Consider the following 19,832-nt stretch of genomic DNA (forward strand, 5'->3'; position numbering starts at 1 on the left):
GTTTTCTTGTTGAAAAGTCTGACTCACAGTAAGAGTAATCCACAAACATATTTTCATTTAAATATATTTAAGAACATTTATGAGTTTCCAACAGGAAACTGAAGTTTGTAAACCACTCACTCTCCCACACACACACACACACACACACACACACACACACAGAGCATATCATATCATACACTCAGACATGTCTCTTTTGGAAAACCTTAGGACTAGTTGCTAGGCAACCAGGGGAGTTTCTAAAAGCACTGGTGTCTCCACTGCAGGAGTGTGTGTGTGTGTGTGTGTGTGTGTGTGTGGGTGTCAGTTTCCCACTCATAGATTTACCTGAAAAAAAAAACTCTTGTAATGATGGCGAGAGTTTGAAGTTTGTTGACAATTAAACTCTTTATTTATTTAAATATAAAAACAGAAAGGAAACAACGTGGCTGAAGTGATATTTTATATAAAAAATTTAAACTTTGATCAATGTGAAACTTCTGTTGCATCACTTAGCACATAGCTCCTCCTCTGTGTGGGCGGGGTCATCACAGAAACTATGGTGGAGAAAAGAAAACCCTAACCCATATTTTCTAGTTTCTGTCATTTTTCAGTTTCTTAAATGTGAATATTTTCTACTTTCTGTCGTTTTTCAGCTTAAATGTGAATATTTTCTAGTTTCTGTCATTTTTCAGTTTCTTAAATGTAAATATTTTCTAGTTTCTGTCATTTTTCAGTTTCTTAAATGTGAATATTTTCTAGTTTCTGTCATTTTTCAGTTTCTTAAATGTGAATATTTTCTACTTTCTGTCATTTTTCAGTTTCTTAAATGTGAATATTTTCTACTTTCTGTCATTCTTCAGCTTCTTAAATGTGAATATTTTCTACTTTCTGTCATTTTTCAGTTTCTTAAATGTGAATATTTTCTACTTTCTGTCGTTTTTCAGCTTAAATGTGAATATTTTCTAGTTTCTGTCATTTTTCAGTTTCTTAAATGTAAATATTTTCTAGTTTCTGTCATTTTTCAGTTTCTTAAATGTGAATATTTTCTACTTTCTGTCATTTTTCAGTTTCTTAAATGTGAATATTTTCTACTTTCTGTCATTTTTCAGTTTCTTAAATGTGAATATTTTCTACTTTCTGTCATTTTTCAGCTTCTTAAATGTGAATATTTTCTACTTTCTGTCATTTTCAGCTTCTTAAATGTGAATATTTTCTAGTTTCTGTCATTTTTCAGTTTCTTAAATGTGAATATTTTCTACTTTCTGTCATTTTTCAGTTTCTTAAATGTGAATATTTTCTACTTTCTGTCATTCTTCAGCTTCTTAAATGTGAATATTTTCTACTTTCTGTCATTTTTCAGTTTCTTAAATGTGAATATTTTCTACTTTCTGTCGTTTTTCAGCTTAAATGTGAATATTTTCTAGTTTCTGTCATTTTTCAGTTTCTTAAATGTAAATATTTTCTAGTTTCTGTCATTTTTCAGTTTCTTAAATGTGAATATTTTCTACTTTCTGTCATTTTTCAGTTTCTTAAATGTGAATATTTTCTACTTTCTGTCATTTTTCAGTTTCTTAAATGTGAATATTTTCTACTTTCTGTCATTTTTCAGCTTCTTAAATGTGAATATTTTCTACTTTCTGTCATTTTCAGCTTCTTAAATGTGAATATTTTCTACTTTCTGTCATTTTTCAGCTTCTTAAATGTGAATATTTTCTACTTTCTGTCATTTTCAGCTTCTTAAATGTGAATATTTTCTACTTTCTGTCATTTTCAGCTTCTTAAATGTGAATATTTTCTACTTTCTGTTATTTTTCAGCTTCTTAAATGTGAATATTTTCTACTTTCTGTCATTTTTCAGCTTCATAAATGTGAATATTTTCTACTTTCTGTCATTTTTCGTCATCATTTCAATAAACAGATGAAGCAATTATGAAAATAATGATTAGCTGCAGCTCTCGATTGCATCCACATCTTTATTATAATTTTCCCTATTGCGTCACCTTCAGCCGACTCTAGGTGGCAGCAAGAGAAAACAAACGACATTCCAGTCACTTTGAAAAAACAATGTTTTTATTAGTAAAATTTACTTTAATAACTTTTTTTAAACACAGAATTTACCAGATTCTTCCGACACCACGGTCACATCACGGTGCACTGTCCTCATCCCACTGTGGACCCAGTGCACACGCCACCTACAGGCGGAGGAGCCACAGTGCAGGATCTGCTGTGTGAAGATCCCTGGAAGTTCAGGCTCCTCCTCACGCCCGGGTAGAACCACGCCCACCAGAGCGCAAAAAGACAGTCCATGCGTCTCATTCTGTTGCCAAGGAGACCACGGTCAATGTCAATGTCCGAGAAAAGCCGTCCAAGTTGTCCTGCGTTAGAGACAAAAATATTTATTTATATATATATATATATATATATATATATTTTAATTGATTTTATTTTATTTTATTTTAAACGTACACAAATCATTTTCAACAAAAAGATTTGAGGACCCCCAAAAAAATTCCCTGTGACCCATCTGTGGGCGCCAACCCAGTGTTTGGGAACTGCTGCTATAGAGCAAAAAACACAAACAAGATAAAGCCTGTTGTCCTTTCAGATTACAAAAATAAAATCCAAAATTGTGGTTCTAATACACAAAATGGATTCAAGTCAAATTCCTCAGACTCAAACAAAGAGACAAAATGTTTATGTGCAGTAGCAGAAAAGGCGCCCCCCTGTGGACTGTGGAGGATAAACAGTTCCAAGGGGGAAAAAAACAATCACTTCAGGTTCAGGGCGACGCATAGTGAGTGTCACGTGGCCTAAAAAACAAACAAATAATTACAACCTGATGTGACAAAGTACAAATAAAAATAAATCTATATAAATTCAGAGTAGAGAAAAATATGACTTTTATAAACTGTTACAGCAGCAGGTTTCTTTTTGGCTGAAACCGTTTTATTTATTAATAAAGTTTAAATAATTTTTATAGACAAGGGAAAACAAGTGTCTTAAAATGTGACAGAATGGAGAAAAAAAGTGGAGGATCAAATATGGGCATGTTTACTTTCCTGCTCACCAGATGTCATTGGGCCATTCGTCAATTTAGTGTGGGACGGATTCTGCTGAAGTCCAGAGCTGATGAAAAGTTTCTGTAACTTTACCAGTCACAGAAAACAAGTCGCTCTTTCGTTCGGCTTTAGGGTTTTTTTAATCTACAGATATTTACATAACGTTGACGAAGGCGGGCTTTTTTCTACCTCTTGGCTTTGGCTTGTTTACTTTTTCGCTCACCAGATGTCCTTTGGCTATTCGCCAATTTAGAGTTTGACTGATTCTGTTGAAATCCAGAGCTGATGAATTGTCTTAATATTTCCACCAGTCACATGAATGACAGTCACCCTTTCATTCGGCTTCGGTTTTTCTCCACAGTTATGAAGCCAACGTTACCTCAGTGTCCTTCACTCTTTGGCTTTCTTCTCGCTGTTGTGCAGTTTCTCCACGATCTTCCGCTCATGTCCGCCGGGATTGGGTCTGTTGGTGTTGTCGCTCGCCTCCTTCTTTGTTCTGCCTTTACGGGCCGAACCTTCTGTAACAGAACCAACACGAACCACGTCATTTAGCGTCACTTTAAAACAAACAAAGCGACAGAATCCGTTTCCTCACCTGTGTATTTATCCGTCAGGTTGTAATATTCATATTCATCGTAGTTTTCTTCTTCGAAAGTTGTCGGTTTCAGATTTTTCACGTCGACGTGACTCATCTTTTTTTTCTTCTTCTTTTTCTTCTTCTTTCGATGAGAAAAACAACAGGTTGTATTTTCTTCACGCGACTCTGACGCGTTTTATAGCGGAATCCTAAGCCCCTCCCCCGCGTGCACGCACAAACACACAGCCCCGCCCCCTTTGATATACCACTCCTCCCGCTATTGCATCAGATTTTTTGATAAAGCTGATGTTTTTTCCACATTAAATGAACGACTGTTATATAAAGTATTTATACTACAAATATATATATATATTAGTACAGAATCTGTTTACAACACATTTATTTCACTTTATATTAATTGTTTTTTCTGCTTCGGTGTTTAATCCCAGTAAAGTTGGTCTGTAATTATCATTTATTCATTTATCTTGATGAGACTGCAGTTATTATTGTTTATTATAATCTTATTGTATTTGATTGTTTTTCTTTATTTTAACAGGGTTTGTTTTTAAATGGGAACGATTTGATGTGTTTATGAGTTTGTTGCAGCTCAGTGTGTCAATCATTACCATCAGCTGTGATATGAGTTCATGAATGAGTGATGTTTTTATCTGAAATGTGTCGCTTTTTTAAACTAGGTCAGTGTGTGTGTGTGTGTGTGTGTGTGTGTGTGCGTGTGTGTGTGTGTGCGTGTTACAAGGCCATCTCATGATCTGATCTGTAACCTGGTTCACTCTGACACGAGGGACACGCCTGAGACGCGTGTCTGTGTGTGTGTGTCTGTGTGTCTGTGTGTGTGTGTGTGTGTCTGTGTGTCTGTGTCTGTGTGTGTGTGTGTGTGCGCACAACAACAAGAGAGCACAGTGTAACAGCTGTGACACGTCGACTCATGTTTCTGCAAATATTGACTGAACTGAGGAGAAGGAGGAGGAGGAGGAAGAGGAGGAGGAGGAGGAGGAGAAAGAAGAGTTAAAGAGGAGGAGGAACTTTGAACTGTGCAGTGCAGCAATAAATGGTAAATGTTTCATTTTTGTAGTCTTGAAGACTCAAAGCTGCTTTACACTGCACTGTCTGCCATTCACCCATTCACCCATTCACTCACACATACATGTACATCAGCACATGTGCTGATGTACATGTATGTGTAGAACAGGATAATCCAGTAACACAATGTGACTGATGTGAAAGTGTGAGGTTTAATTGAAGTGTAGTCACACACACACACACACACACACACACACACACACACACACACACACAGTGGCACACACAGATACACACACAGTGACACACACACACACAGTGACACACACAGATACACACACAGATACACACACAGTAACACACACACAGACATACACACACACACAGACACACACACACAGTGACACACACACACACAGTGACACACACAGACAGACACACACACACACAGACAGACACACACAGTGACACACACAGTGACACACACAGTGACACACACAGTGACACACACAGTGACACACAGTGACACACACAGTGACACACACACACACACACAGACACACACACACACACAGTGACACACAGTGACACACACAGTGACACACACACACCTGCAGTGAAGACATTCTCAGGGTTTGTCAGTAAAGTCAGATTATAAATGTAAAGTCAAATGTTGTAACAAATAAAAACAACTTCTTCCTTGTGGACAAAAAGCTAAACTCATATGATGGCGATGATTCAATACTTCTACACCTACGTCAGTGTTAAAGAACACGTACACGTCTGTATCTCACTGTGAGACAGGAAACGTTCAAACGTCTTTGTTCACTTTGACCTCAGTGACACAAAGTGACCACACGAGGCAGCAGAGGAGCAGCAGCTAAAACCCCTGATTTTCTCTCTGGGCTTTGGTGTGAGAGAGTGAGATAAAGATCTGTACGTGTTCTTAAAAACATCTCATCAGTTTCTTCCTTATGTTGTAATGATGAAGCTTTGGGATTAGAGTTTGTTGTTCTTCTGCAGGCTCCGCCCTCAGTCGCTCAGATCCTTGAAAACGAGGCGACAGACATCCCATCATGCTCGGAGATGAGTGTCCATCACCTGAAGGGAAGAGGAGAAAATGAGCGAGGAGGAAACCGACAGGAGAAAGTGAAGGATGAACGTCTTTAAATGTACCGGAGGCTGATTGACGTAGTTCCCATCATCATCATCGTCGTCGTCGTCGTCGTCGTCGTCAGAGTTGCTCTGAGCTGCTGCTTCAGATGTGAAACAACAGCAGACGTCAGAAGAACGTCCAGAACATTTACATATTTATTTATTTTGAGAGACGTAAACGAGACGACTCAGCGACGAGGATCAGGACTCACTTTGAGAGTCCTGCGGATCCACATTCAGGTAGTACCGTTCCTCCTCCTCCTCCTCGTCCTCCTCGTCCTCCTCCTCCTCCTCCCGTTCTTCTCCCTGTTCTTCACGTTTCTCATCTTCAGTGAATTTTCAAGAACAATCAAAAAAGAGACTGAATATAATGTTGTGATTTAACACCCAAAACGAACAAAGAAAAACAGAGAAACAATTCTCACCTTCCAGGTTTACGTACTCGTGTCGAACGTCTGCAAATGAGGACAGACAGCTGATCACACAGACAGCTGATCACACAGACAGCTGATCACACAGACAGCTGATCACACAGACAGCTGATCACACAGTCACATGATCACACAGTCACATGATCACACAGTCACATGATCACACAGTCACATGATCACACAGTCACATGATCACAGTCACATGATCCCACAGTCACATGATCCCACAGTCACATGATCACACAGTCACATGATCCCACAGTCAGGTGTGAACAGGTGTGAACAGGTGTGAACAGGTGTGAACAGGTGTAAACAGGTGTAAACAGGTGTGAACAGGTGTGAACTGCACCTGAACTGGGCGTCGAGACTTGGCTCTGGTTTGCTGGTGCCAGAGCGTCACTGTCAGGAATCACGATGCTGCAGAGAAACGAGAGGAAACGGTTCAGATTCAGATTCACAGGAAAGAAATCAGAGTGAAAGAGCTGCCGTACATGTAGCCGGGATCTTCTACATCACTGTCAGCCAGATTCAGGTCAGAGTTCAGATACTCAGGTCCTGCATTGAACGAAAAACACAATAATTAACAATTAAAACAACACAGAAAAACTGATTTCATCACCGGAGAGAAGTAAACGTGAACTTACCTTCTGCTGGGTTTTCATAACTTGGATTACTTTCTGTGAAATGGAGACTAACGGTTTCACACTCGTTCCTCACATTGTTGATCATGAAAAATACAAAAGTTCACATCTCACCAGTGTCTGTTGGTGTGAAGGATCGGTGTCTCCGCTGAGTTCCAGAATCAGCTGAAGATGAGCTGAAAACCAGAGAGACACTTAAACAAGTCCACATACCTGTACAAGGGGCAACTGATATGCCCCGCCCCTTCCCATCAGGCCTTTAACCAAAGCCCCGCCCCTATACACTATAAGTAATGTTTGTAATGGTGTAAACAAGTTTGAACACGCTAAACCAGCAGTGAACAGGTGTGAACAGCATTGACTCACACGACCCTCGGTGGTGAGAGCAGGTGGTGAGCAGAGCGGATGGAGTTCAGATCACTGCTTATCTGAACTGCAACAGAGAGAGAGACAGAGACAGAGAGAGAGAGAGTCATCTTCATCATCACTGTAAACATCTTCATCTTCATCACCATCATCATCATCACTGTAAACATCTTCATCATCATCACTGTAAACATCTTCATCTTCATCACCATCATCATCATCACTGTAAACATCTTCATCATCATCACCATCATCACTGTAAATATCTTCATCATCATCATCACTGTAAACATCTTCTTCATCATCATCACCATCACTGTAAACATCTTCATCATCATCACTGTAACCATCTTCATCATCATCACCATCATCACGGTAAATATCCTTATCATCACCATCACCATCATCATCATCACTGTAAACATCTTCATCATCATCTTCATCATCATCACTGTAAACATCTTCTTCATCATCTTCATCACCATCATCACCAACATCTTCATCACCATCATCATCATCTTCATCACCATTATCATCATCACCATCATCAGCATCATCAACACCATCATCACCATCACCTTCATCACCATCATCACCACCATCATCACCATCATCATCACCTTCATCACCATCATCATCACCATCACCATCATCATCACCTTCATCATCATCATCACCTTCATCACCATCATCACCATCATCATCACCATCATCATCATCATCACCATCATCATCATCATCATCATCAGCATCACCACAATCACCATCATCACCATCACCTTCATCATCACCACCATCACCTTCATCATCACCACCATCACCATCACCATCACCTTCGTCATCATCATCACCATCTTCATCACCATCATCATCTTCATCACCATCATCATCTTCATCACCACCCGCATCATCATCACCATCATCAGCATCACCACAATCACCATCATCACCCTCACCATCACCTTCATCATCACCACCATCATCATCATCACCATCATCAGCATCACCACAATCACCATCATCACCCTCACCATCACCTTCACCATCACCTTCATCATCACCACCATCACCATCATCACCATCACCATCACCATCATCATCACCATCATCACCATCATCATCCTCATCACCATCATCATCTTCATCACCATCATCACCATCACCATCACCATCACCATCACCATCACCATCATCATCACCATCATCTTCATCACCATCATCACCATCATCATCACCATCATCTTCATCACTTACATGGATGAACGACTCTGAATTCCGTGGACCTGAAAGAAAACAGACAGATTTTTCCTCATCTCTCGTCTGGAGGTGTAAATGTAAACATTGTGAAATGGTGAATACTTACGGCATGTATTCTTCTGAAGCATGTGTTTGTCTGATGGACACTGAGGACAGAAGACGACAACAACAACAACAACAAAGAAACAAATGTTTGTGACGCACTCACAGACACACATCTGTGGTCCACACATGGACACGTACAGAGCACATGTGCATGTTTGTCAGCGGTGGACATCTCACCCAGCGGACCTTTGTTCCAGCAGGACAGACAGACGACGGTCAGCAGAGCCATGGAGACAAAGACAGCGGCTGACAGAACCAGGAGGAACCAGGAGGAGTCCATGTTCCATCTGAGGAGGTCAGAAGAACACGTTAGTTCAGTTACAACAGAACCAGGAGGAACCAGGAGGAGTCCATGTTCCATCTGAGGAGGTCAGAAGAACACGTTAGTTCAGTTACAACAGAACCAGGAGGAACCAGGAGGAGTCCATGTTCCATCTGAGGAGGTCAGAAGAACACGTTAGTTCAGTTACAACAGAACCAGGAGGAACCAGGAGGAGTCCATGGTCCATCTGAGGAGGTCAGAAGAACACGTTAGTTCAGTTACAACAGAACCAGGAGGAACCAGGAGGAGTCCATGTTCCATCTGAGGAGGTCAGAAGAACACGTTAGTTCAGTTACAACAGAACCAGGAGGAACCAGGAGGAGTCCATGGTCCATCTGAGGAGGTCAGAAGAACACGTTAGTTCAGTTACAACAGAACCAGGAGGAACCAGGAGGAGTCCATGTTCCATCTGAGGAGGTCAGAAGAACACGTTAGTTCAGTTACAACAGAACCAGGAGGAACCAGGAGGAACCAGGAGGACGAGCGACGCACAAACTGTAACTGTTATAATGACACTGACTGTAAAACGCTGCGTTTGCTCGTCGTGTTAAATCTCGCTGCTTCATCTGCCTTTGAAGCAACAAACATTTCCTGAAGTGATGATGAAACAACCCTCCTCCTCCTCACAGAGGTGAGTCACACAGGAAGGAAGGTTAACGCACACACAAACCTCACATCATAACTACAAACTGTATTTCCTGCCTCAGCTGCTCGTTCAGAGTCAGAGGGCGGCCATCTTGAGAGTTGAGTCTTTGAGGGCAGAACGATGACGAAGCCCGTGCTACAGTGGCCTGGAAGTGCAAACCAGTATTACAAAACTCAAAACACTTTTACAAATACCAAAACAAATGAACAAAAGTTAAAACAAATTTACAAAAGCCACAGTCCTTACGGAAAGGTAATGTCCCAATTGCTGCGAGTGACCCGGAAATGACACCGTGAATGCTCAGTTGGTGACTTCTGTGTGTCGTAAGAATGGATGCTTGTGACCGAGTGAGGTTTTGTCATGTGTGTATTATAAGAACTGGATAGAGCTCCGCCCCTTTGGCTCTGTTCATTCCTATGGAGTCACTCACACAGGCAAAGTTGTGCAGACTCATGATCATATTATTGAGCCCGCCAGACCACGTGACCAACGCGTAGCCTGGTTCTGTAAGGACTGCGGCATGTTCATTTGTTTCTGTATTTGTAAATTTGGTTCAGGTTTTATAATCCTATAATCCAGGTTAGAACTTCCAGGCCACCGTACCTGGCTTCATTTTCAAAAGAAATGTTTTGGAGTTATTTTCCTGTTGAAATTTGGAGATTATGAATTGAAGTTGTGTCACAAACACAGTGTTAAAGGTTTTTAAATGTCCGGCGCATGAGGTCATGACACAGTTACTGTCGACTGCAACTGAACACAACTTAAAACACTGAGCTCATAAAATCTACGTCGGCTAACGTCTACGATGTCGTCAGAACGCTGTGAGACGTCTGTAAAGCACTCAATCCTTCTATAATAAAGTGATAGAAGGAGTTAGCTTACCATCGAAGCAGCTCAAGCATGGATGTATTATAAGGACTGGATAGAGCTCCGCCCCCTTGGCTCCGTTCATTCCTATGGAGTTGCTCACACAGCGCATATGCCAAAAAAGTTTCTGACTTCCTGGTTTATTTCTGGGTTGTACATGTGCAGTAGTGTTACTCCCATAATGCCTTTCGGCTATGTGAACGAGCCGCCCACGTTCTCGACTTGCTCGGCATGTCCATAAACAGAGAAAGGCATGATGGGAGTACGCTACTGACGAGCGCATGCGGATTTCATGAATACCGATGTCACGTTAGCTTCAGGCTTTAAACCATGGATTTATAAATGAACGTCAAACCAACGACAGTGAATACAGTAAAAGTATAATGACGTCATTACAGTTAAAATCATCAATTTAATGGTTCCTTTAATTGATCGTGGCTATTAGGCAAACTCATTTTCACACCAGCACCAAAAAAAACAGGTCGTTGGTTGAGAGGTGGGGGGGGGGGGTCTCAGGTTCACATGAGTCACATGACTCATGACCAGGAAGTGAACTTTTCCTTCTTCGACTTTGACTCGACCTCTGCTGTGAGTCGAGGCCTAACCAGAACCGTCACTGGTCTCGTGTGAAGGAACATCTCGAGCGTAAGTTAAAACACTGAAGCATGTGCACACAGGGAGGAAGTGGAGGTGAAAACTCACCAACACCTGAAGACAGAGGACGACTGGGTGAAGGTCTCAGGGCCTGCAGCTTCTCTTGTGTCCTCTGCTGGATCTGCTCCTCACGAGGCGACTGAACAAACATCTGCCATGTCTGAAGACAACCTCCAACTGCCGCTCCGCACATTCAGCAACCTACTAGGCTCCTCCCTCCACCGACACTGCTGCTGCGTCCAATCATCTAATGAGCCTAGAATCATCTTCCTGCCTCCATAGATGCTCTGACTTCTGACGTGTTCACAAGACACAGAGGAGAATCTGAGGAGTAAGAAGAAGATCTTGACCAAACTTCAGCTTCAGCTTCAGTTTCAGCAGCTTCAGTTTCAGCAGCTTCAGCTTCAGCAGACCACAGATGATCTGCTGAAGCTGCTGAAACCGTTGCAACATCCTCCCACGTACAGGAAACCCCCCCCCCCCCCCCCCCCCAAACCACCTGCTGAGACCGAGGCCCTTTCTCAACATCCATACTTCCATACGTGTGCTGGCTCCGCCCTGTTTACCAAGTCATTAGATGCTTGGTGTGATCGATAGATTTGTTGTTGACGTGTTATTTTGTTTTTAATGTAAACTTTTAATAAAGGAAGTTAAAGATTTAAAATGTGAAAAATATTAACAATAAAAGTATTTTACAGGTTAATTTATCAACACAGTAGGTGGCGATAATGAGGCTTAAGCACTTGGCGTCACCCGCCATTCAAACAGTAGAACAAGGAAGTAGCTGCTGTTCCAATAGAAGAGATCGTACTGGTGTTCTCAGTCCTCTGAGTATGTTCTCCAGTCGTACTGACACCAGACTGTCGTCACTCTGAGCTTCATCTGTTTCACTCAACAGCTCAAACACAAACAAGCTACAGAAACAGAAACATGTGTCTGTGAGGGTTCTCAGCATGAAGGTTCTCTGGTTCTCAGTGTGAAGGTTCTTGGCGTGAAGGTTCTCTGGTTCTCAGTGTGAAGGTTCTCTGGTTCTCAGAGTGAAGGTTTTCTGGTTCTCAGCATGAAGGTTCACTGGTTCTCAGAGTGAAGGTTTTCTGGTTCTCAGCATGAAGGTTCACTGGTTCTCAGAGTGAAGGTTCTCTGGTTCTCAGTGTGAAGGTTCTTGGCCTGAAGGTTCTCTGGTTCTCAGAGTGAAGGTTCTATGGTTCTCGGAGTGACGGTTCTACGGTTCTCAGAAGGTTCTCGGAGTGAAGGTTCTACGGTTCTCAGTTAGAAGGTTCTCGGAGTGAAGGTTCTACGGTTCTCTGTTAGAAGGTTCTCGGAGTGAAAGTTCTACGGTTCTTATTTAGAAGGTTCTCAGTGTGAAGGTTCTCTGGTTCTCAGAGTGAAGGTTCTCTGGTTTTCAGTGTGAAGGTTCTCTGGTTCTCAGAGTGAAGGTTATCTGGTTCTCAGTGTGAAGGTTCTCTGGTTCTCCGGGTGAAGGTTATCTGGTTCTCAGTGTGAAGGTTCTCTGGTTCTCAGTGTGAAGTTATCTGGTTCTCAGTGTGAAGGTTATCTGGTTCTCAGTGTGAAGGTTCTTGACGTGAAGGTTCTATGGTTCTCAGAGTGAAGGTTCTCTGGTTCTCGGAGTGAAAGTTCTATGGTTCTCAGAAGGTTCTCGGAGTTGATGTTTTGAACATTTAAAAAGTGAAATGAAAGGATGACAGAAAATGTGTTTTTTTTATTGGTGGAAAAACATCACACATTCATTCGGTCTGAAAATCAATGCAAATCAAACGTTTCCCAAAAATAAAAGTGGACGTACAGAATGATCAGGTTCTCCTGTACGGAAGCCCGACAGGCAAGTTTGTTTTGGTTTTGACAAAAATTTCGCTTTTTAAGAACTTCTTTTTCTTTCATTCACGTAAATAAATTAGATTTTGTCTTTTAAATTTGAACTTTTAACTTTCATTTTATTTTTGCCTCTCTGGGCCTCCGTACATTCGCATCAGTATAAACACATTTTGCGATTCATTAAATAAGAAAAATGATCGACCTGAGCCTGTTAATAACACACAAACTACTGTTGACTTCATATTAAAGAAAAAGAAAAACAACCATTTAAGATCAAACAACTTTGATTATTAACATCCCCAAATATTTATGCATTTGAACAAATCGTGATCAATAGACAATTTAGGTTTTTTTAAGTGTAGCCGTTTTTCAAACTTACAGAACATTCGTCTTTATCTCACTGTGAAACTGAAGTTTATAAACCGCTCACTCTCCCACACCAAACCTCATAGAGATCATTGATTTTAGCTGCAGTGACACAGGAGCTGCTGGTCCTATGCTTCCTCGTGTGGTCACTTTGTGTCACTGCGATAAGTCTGAATGAATGATTTTTAATGCAGAATTCACAAAATAAGACATTTGAACTTTTATTTTTATAGAATTTTATAACTTAGTGATGGAGGCAGCAGTGGATCAACAACTCCTGTGTGTGTGACATTAAAATCACAGATTTTCTCTATGGGCTTTGGTGTGGGAGAGTGAGCGGTTTACAAATAAAGACGTGATCGAGAAACTTAAACTGACGTAGATTTTATGGAGTTGGAGGAGATGGTGGAGCTGTGAGAGATAGTTAGTGTCACTGTTCCTTTTAAAAGGTTACAAGCAAAAAAAATTAAACAACGTTAAAAAACAAACTTAAAAAAAGTCTCTGCATGGCAGATAGTTCAGTCCCTGTGTGTGTGTGTGTGTGTGTGTGTGTGTGTGTGTGTGCGTGTGGTCAGATCAAAACACTGGACACTGGAACTCGTGTGGATCGGCCGCTCTTTGGCACAACGATGGGTTCATCGTCTGTGAACAGAGAGGGTGAGAGGGTGAGACTGAGGAGATGAGAGGGTGAGACTGATGGAGGTGAGAGGGTGAGACTTTAACAGTATAAATGTGATAAACCTGTAAAAACAAAACTCTTTTGAATCCATACTGCCTCTCACCTGTGGGGGCGCCCTTCTCAGCCCGGCATCGATCCCTTTCAATGAAGAGGGCGGTGGCGAGGAAGAAAGCCCCGCCCACCACGGAGACAAAAGTGCAGAGCAGCAGAGAGAGCTGAAGAGAGCGGAACTGCCAGAGGAACGAGTCACTCCTTCTGAGGGAGTCTGAGACCTGAGACACACACACACAGACATAAGCAGCTGTGCACATGTGCACATGTGACACTGTGACATGTTTTGACGTGTGTGTGTGCGATCATACCACTCCGATCAGGTAAGGACTCCCAGCGTCTCCAAACAGATGAGAGATGACGATCTGCAGAGCCTCAGCTGTGGAGCGGCGTGTTGGAACGACCACGTACTGAAGAGCAACAACGACATTAATGACATTTTTAACGTCTGTAACGTCTGTAACGTCTCAAACGTTTGTAACGTGTAACGTCTGTAACGTCTGTAACGTGTGTAACGCGTGTAACGCGTGTAACGTTTGTAACATGTGTAACGTTTGTAACCTGTGTAGCGTGTGTAACGTTTGTAATGTGTATAGCGTGTGTAACTTTTGTAACGTTTGTAACATCTGTAACGTGTGTAACGTTTGTAACATGTGTAACGTTTGTAAAGTGTGTAGCGTCTGTAACGCGTGTAGCGCATGTAAGATGTGTACAGTGTGTAACGTGTGTAGTGTGTGTACAGTGTGTAACTTTGTAGTGTGTGTAACGTGTGTAACTTTTTAACGTGTGTACAGTGTGTAACGTGTGTAGCGTGTGTACAGTGTGTAACGTGTGTAACTTTGTAGCGTGTGTAGCGTGTGTACAGTGTGTAACGTGTGTAACTTGGTAGCGTGTGTAGCGTGTGTACAGTGTGTAACATGTGTAACTTTGTAACGTGTGTAGCGTGTGTAGCGTGTGTAAGGAGCTGAAACATGACACAAACACAGAGAGCTCCTCACCAGCAGGATGTCGGCCACGATGGCCCAGTTCATGCTCAGGAACGTTTCTCCAAGAAAGATGAAAACCTGGAAGGACAGACAAGCACAGGCTGTGTGTGTGTGTGTGTGTGTGTGTTGAATTCACAGGTTTATGAGTTTTCTTCTCAGCCCTGACAGGAACTCACGTATGTGGCGACGGTGCTGCTCTCAGCGAACACGATGGCCAGGTAGAGGAACGGCGCCGACAGCAGCAGACCGGCGGCACACACCAGCGGATCCGCTCTGGCTGTCTTCTTCTTCAGCTGCCGACTGACCTGCACACCGCTGGCCACGCCCAGCACACCTGTGACGCAGGTGATGGCCCCGAAAATCAGACTGTGGCAAAAGAAACAACCTTCAGATGGAGTCACACGTGAAAAACACCTGCGCTGTCACTTTAACGATGCGTCACCTGTCGGAGGAGGCGCAGTGTCCGTCCACGCACGGCGCCTTCTTCCCTGTGAAGATGGCGGCTCTGAGGAGGAATGTTGGAGCCCAAAGAGCCAGAGAACCAGTGACGAAGGCCACGGCTGTGAAGCCAAACGTGGACAACACGAAGCTGGAGCTGCAGAAGAACAGAGACAGATCAGCAGCGCCCCCTGCTGGACTCTGAACACTGGTTACTTTCTGTTATTTTTCAGCTTCTTACATGTGAATATTTTCTACTTTCTGTCATTTTCAGCTTCTTAAATGTGAATGTTTTCTACTTTCTGTCATTTTCAGCTTCTTAAATGTGAATGTTTTCTACTTTCTGTCATTTTTCAGTTTCTTAAATGTGAATATTTTCTACTTTCTGTCATTTTTCAGTTTCTTAAATGTGAATATTTTCTACTTTCTGTCATTTTCAGTTTCTTAAATGTGAATGTTTTCTACTTTCTGTCATTTTCAGCTTCTTAAATGTGAATGTTTTCTACTTTCTGTCATTTTTCAGCTTCTTAAATGTGAATGTTTTCTACTTTCTGTCATTTTTCAGTTTCTTAAATGTGAATATTTTCTACTTTCTGTCATTTTCAGCTTCTTAAATGTGAATGTTTTCTACTTTCTGTCATTTTCAGCTTCTTAAATGTGAATGTTTTCTACTTTCTGTCATTTTCAACTTCTTAAATGTGAATGTTTTCTACTTTCTGTCATTTTTCAGTTTCTTAAATGTGAATATTTTCTACTTTCTGTCATTTTCAGCTTCTTAAATGTGAATGTTTTCTACTTTCTGTCATTTTCAGCTTCTTAAATGTGAATGTTTTCTACTTTCTGTCATTTTCAGCTTCTTAAATGTGAATGTTTTCTACTTTCTGTCATTTTCAGATTCTTACTTCTTGATGAGCGCCCTCAGGTCCGTCAGCCAGCCGGTTCGGTGCAGGTGATGCTCAGATCGAGCCTCGATGGCTCCTCGTTTGGGTTCCTTGACCACGAGCAGCAGCAGCAACACTGCGACCAGGCCCAGCACTGGAGTCACCTGACAGACAGGTAACAGGGTCAGAGGTCAGCACAGGTAAAAGGGTCAAAGGTCAGGCGTTTAGGTTTTGTGATGAACGTACCCTCAGAGCCCAGTGCCAGTCCTTCGTCACGTTACTGACTTGTGACCCCGCGATGTATCCAAGGCCACTGACAGGAGGAGGAGATGGAGACAGGTTACAACTGAGGTTCTCAATGACTGGGCCGGGACCCACACACGGGTCACCTCAAAACAACCTTTTAGTTAAGTTTTATTACATAGCTGTTTGTGCCTCACCTGCCCACTGGGACGGCGAAATAAAAGACGGACAGCATGTTTGTCCTCCTCTCGTCCACGTAGAGGTCGGCGATGATGGTGGGAGCGATGGTGGAGTAACTGGCCTCGCCGACGCCGACCAGGCCTCGCGTCAGCAGCAGCAGCCAGAAATGCTGCGGGGAAACAGAAGCGGCGTTAGAAGCGAAGCTTTGCCAGCGCTCAGCATGGAGAAGTGGGCGTGGCTAGCATCTCACCTCTTTGGGCGTGTAGGAGCTGGCGAGCGTCACCAGGGACCAGAACGCAATTCCCACGCTCATGATCAACCTCCTGTTGTAGCGGTCGCCCAGGTAACCAAACAACGGCGCCAGGAACATGTAGCTGCAAATAAACACTGACGAGAAAACGCACATCAACAAAAACACAACAATCATCAACACTGCCCCCTGCTGGTCGTTTGTTTCAAACTCATACCACATGAAATTCATGACTCGTCTTTGTCCTCAAACGTCTCGGTTTTGAAAAAAAATGAGACGTTAGAGGACAAAAAACTGATTTTATCCACTTTTAGCTGTGGGGACACAGGAGCTGCTGGTCCTCTACTGCCTCGTGTGGTCACTTTGTGTCACTGAGGCCAATCTGAACAAAGGATTTCAAACACTGAAGTGACAAAATAAGACATTTGAACTTAGTGATGGAGGCAGCAGTGGATCAACAACTCCTGTGTGTGTGTGTATAATGTTAAAATCACAGATTTTCACTATGGACTTTGGTGTGGCAGAGTGTGTGTGTGTGTGTGTGTGTGTGTGTGTGTGTGAGTGGGAAAGTCAGTTTCAGACACAAACTCATTTGCACACGATCAGCCAGAGAAGCTGAACTGGGACAGTAACTAAACACCACTGGATCAGGGAGGCCATCAAGATCCAGAAACAGGTCCCAAGGACCATCGGACCACAGTAACATCCCGTGACTCTTCTGGCGCAGTCAGACTTTACCTGTCTGTCTGACTAAATCAAGTCCAAACTCAGCGATATGACAAACATGACAGGAAGTTCACACGCTGCTCAGTGACTCACCAGTTTGGAGTAAACCAGACTTTTCATCATCAATCCCAAAATAATGCTCGATGTCGGGGAGAACACCTGGTGACGGAAGAAAAGACAAACTTATGAGCTGCGGAAAGATGAAGTACGGACACATTCTCAAAGCTGCCTGTGCTGTGAGCGCCCCCTGTGGCAAGTACCTACACAACTATGTCAAAACTGAATAAAAGACTTGTGTCATATGATCTACGATGTCTACGTCACACGTTCACGTCTTTATCTCATTGTGAGACAGAAGTTTGTAAAGCACTCACTCTCCCACACCAAACCTCATAGAGAAAAACAGTGATTTTAACATCACAGCACACAGGAGTTGTTGATCCACTGCTGCCTCCATCACTAAGTTCTAATATTTTAATTTGTAAAATTCGGCATTTAAAATATTTCATTTAGACTTAACTCAGTGACACAAAGTGACCACACGAGGCAGCAGAGGACCAGCAGCTCCTGTGTCCCCGCCAGCTAAGATCACTGATTTTCTCCATGAGGTTTGGTGTGGTTTACAAACTTCAGTTTCCACTTCAAAAACCGTCAACTATCACTTTAACGCTGGTTTAAAGACACGAGTGACTTGTAACGCGGTTTGTTTTCAGTGTAACTGAATCATTAGAATCATTAGAATCGTTAGAATCATTAGAATCATTAGAATCGTTAGAATCAGTGAAGGAGGTCAGACTGCTGTACCGGCCACAGTGAACCTGTCCATGTAGTTGAGCAGATTGATGTAGCTGAGGACGAGGACGGTGAGCAGGGCTCGCACGCCGGACACGCCGCTGGCCGGAGCCTCCTCCTGTCGCTGATCCACCGCGCCGCCATGCTGCTCCTGAGCCTCGGCCTCGCTGTCGTCGGAGAAGAACGGAGCAGTGTCCGACGTGGGCTCGTCCTGAGACATGTCCACCGCTGCATAGAGAGACAGAATGTTATCATTCATCCGTTCACTCATTCACTCATGTGAATAAAGAATCTTTTTATTTTATTAATCCCCTTAGGGAAATTATTCCTCTGCATTTGACCCATCCTAGAATTAGGAGCAGTGGGCTGCCACACTGTGTAGCGCCCGGGGAGCAATGGGGGTTGGGTACCTTGCTCAGGGGTACCCCAGCCCTTTTGCCCGGGTGGGGATTTGAACGAGCGACTCTCCGGTTACAAGCCAAGTTCCCTTCCCACTTGTCCACAGGTGCTGCTAAAAACAGTTAACAGTTTAAAACTTAAACTGTTAACTGTTTTTATTCATGTTTTCATTGTTGAAAATTCTGGTGAAAACTGGACAATGTTTTTATGCTTTAGAGTAAAATCTTTCAAAAAATAATTTTTCTATAAATTCCACAAAAATGTATGAACGTGTGGAAACATTCACGTACAGAATCAACGACATTAAATTAGACCAACGTTTTTCCCTCATGACAACTTACTTTGAAACACAAACAGGAAATGTATGGATCTATGGCACGTGAGTCAGATAAATGCTCCACTTTATCAGTGATCAAAGGAAATGGATCCGGATCGGACGGCGTCTGGACCGGAGTCCGCATACATTTAGAGGTCGGTTTATGATTGATGGTGATAAATAATCGCGAGCTCCTGGATTAATCCCGCCCACTGTGGCACTTCAAAATAAAACCGCAGCTTTTGTGTTGTTGACGGTAACATGTCACGTGAGGGACATGTTATCGACTTGTATATCTCGTGATGGACGATAATATCGTGAAATTTAATTTTAAAAGATTAAAGTTTGTGAATAAATAACAAAATCAAACGTTTTAATGAAACCATAGTTCCGCCTGATGTTAGTTTGTGTTGTTTACCTGGAGGATGAGTCAGGGCCCACGGTCTTCTCTCCAAACCGCTGACCGCTACACGGAGCTCATACCGGCGCGACGCCGTCTGACGTTTCCACGAGGAGTGAACGCGGTGTCTCGGTCTGCGGGACTCGGTCTGCGGGACTCGATCTGCAGGACTCGGTCTCTGGAGCGCAG

General features: G+C 42.7%; 3 protein-coding genes across 6 annotated transcripts; all 3 read right to left on the reverse strand.

The window, feature by feature from the left end:
• Positions 1-2,030: 2,030 nt before the first annotated feature.
• nupr1b (nuclear protein 1b) lies at positions 2,031-3,798 on the reverse strand. Its single transcript, XM_058654128.1, has 3 exons — positions 3,637-3,798; positions 3,421-3,559; positions 2,031-2,357 (listed from the first exon to the last, which is right to left on the reverse strand). Exons 1-2 carry the CDS (start codon positions 3,731-3,733, stop codon positions 3,432-3,434), a joined length of 225 nt encoding a protein of 74 aa, XP_058510111.1. The 5' UTR covers positions 3,734-3,798; the 3' UTR covers positions 2,031-2,357; positions 3,421-3,431.
• Positions 3,799-5,120: 1,322 nt separating this feature from the next.
• On the reverse strand, positions 5,121-11,555 carry LOC131475780 (uncharacterized). 3 transcript variants are annotated; one of them, XM_058654107.1, is made up of 13 exons: positions 11,152-11,555; positions 8,801-8,901; positions 8,616-8,655; positions 8,507-8,535; positions 7,253-7,319; positions 7,001-7,062; positions 6,890-6,922; positions 6,737-6,800; positions 6,595-6,662; positions 6,240-6,269; positions 6,027-6,140; positions 5,836-5,915; positions 5,121-5,760 (listed from the first exon to the last, which is right to left on the reverse strand). In XM_058654107.1, the coding sequence occupies exons 2-13, from the start codon at positions 8,892-8,894 to the stop codon at positions 5,734-5,736; spliced, it is 708 nt and encodes a 235-aa protein (XP_058510090.1). In that variant the 5' UTR covers positions 8,895-8,901; positions 11,152-11,555; the 3' UTR covers positions 5,121-5,733. The 3 variants fall into 3 exon arrangements, with proteins under 3 accessions (XP_058510090.1, XP_058510089.1, XP_058510088.1); XM_058654106.1 differs by having other exon boundaries at positions 5,122-5,760; positions 5,836-5,912; positions 8,792-8,901; XM_058654105.1 differs by having other exon boundaries at positions 5,122-5,760; positions 8,792-8,901.
• A 1,248-nt stretch (positions 11,556-12,803) lies between these two features.
• Positions 12,804-19,830, reverse strand: spns1 (SPNS lysolipid transporter 1, lysophospholipid). 2 transcript variants are annotated; one of them, XM_058654058.1, is made up of 13 exons: positions 19,662-19,830; positions 18,541-18,756; positions 17,830-17,895; positions 17,011-17,147; positions 16,778-16,929; positions 16,584-16,650; positions 16,359-16,501; positions 15,461-15,613; positions 15,195-15,384; positions 15,031-15,096; positions 14,344-14,442; positions 14,085-14,253; positions 12,804-13,944 (listed from the first exon to the last, which is right to left on the reverse strand). In XM_058654058.1, exons 2-13 carry the CDS (start codon positions 18,746-18,748, stop codon positions 13,874-13,876), a joined length of 1,521 nt encoding a protein of 506 aa, XP_058510041.1. In that variant the 5' UTR covers positions 18,749-18,756; positions 19,662-19,830; the 3' UTR covers positions 12,804-13,873. The 2 variants fall into 2 exon arrangements, with proteins under 2 accessions (XP_058510041.1, XP_058510042.1); XM_058654059.1 differs by lacking the exon at positions 19,662-19,830 and adding an exon at positions 18,939-19,030.
• Between the last annotated feature and the right edge of the window lie 2 nt (positions 19,831-19,832).

The sequence above is a fragment of the Solea solea genome, chromosome 16 (assembly GCF_958295425.1).
Source record: "Solea solea chromosome 16, fSolSol10.1, whole genome shotgun sequence".
Taxonomy (NCBI): Eukaryota; Metazoa; Chordata; class Actinopteri; order Pleuronectiformes; family Soleidae; genus Solea; species Solea solea.

Coding starts and splice junctions, on each gene's coding strand:
- nupr1b (XM_058654128.1), bottom strand. CDS start 3,733: ATGAGTCACGTCGACGTGAAAAATCTGAAACCGACAACTTTCGAAGAA. Junction 3,560..3,636: donor CCTGACGGATAAATACACAG/GTGAGGAAACGG, acceptor GTTCTGTTACAG/AAGGTTCGGCCCGTAAAGGC.
- spns1 (XM_058654058.1), bottom strand. CDS start 18,748: ATGTCTCAGGACGAGCCCACGTCGGACACTGCTCCGTTCTTCTCCGAC. Junction 16,930..17,010: donor GCTCCTACACGCCCAAAGAG/GTGAGATGCTAG, acceptor GTTTCCCCGCAG/CATTTCTGGCTGCTGCTGCT. Junction 15,614..16,358: donor CTGAGGGCGCTCATCAAGAA/GTAAGAATCTGA, acceptor GTTCTTCTGCAG/CTCCAGCTTCGTGTTGTCCA.
- LOC131475780 (XM_058654105.1), bottom strand. CDS start 8,894: ATGGACTCCTCCTGGTTCCTCCTGGTTCTGTCAGCCGCTGTCTTTGTC. Junction 8,536..8,615: donor GCTTCAGAAGAATACATGCC/GTAAGTATTCAC, acceptor GTTTTCTTTCAG/GTCCACGGAATTCAGAGTCG. Junction 6,801..6,889: donor TTATGAAAACCCAGCAGAAG/GTAAGTTCACGT, acceptor CGTTCAATGCAG/GACCTGAGTATCTGAACTCT.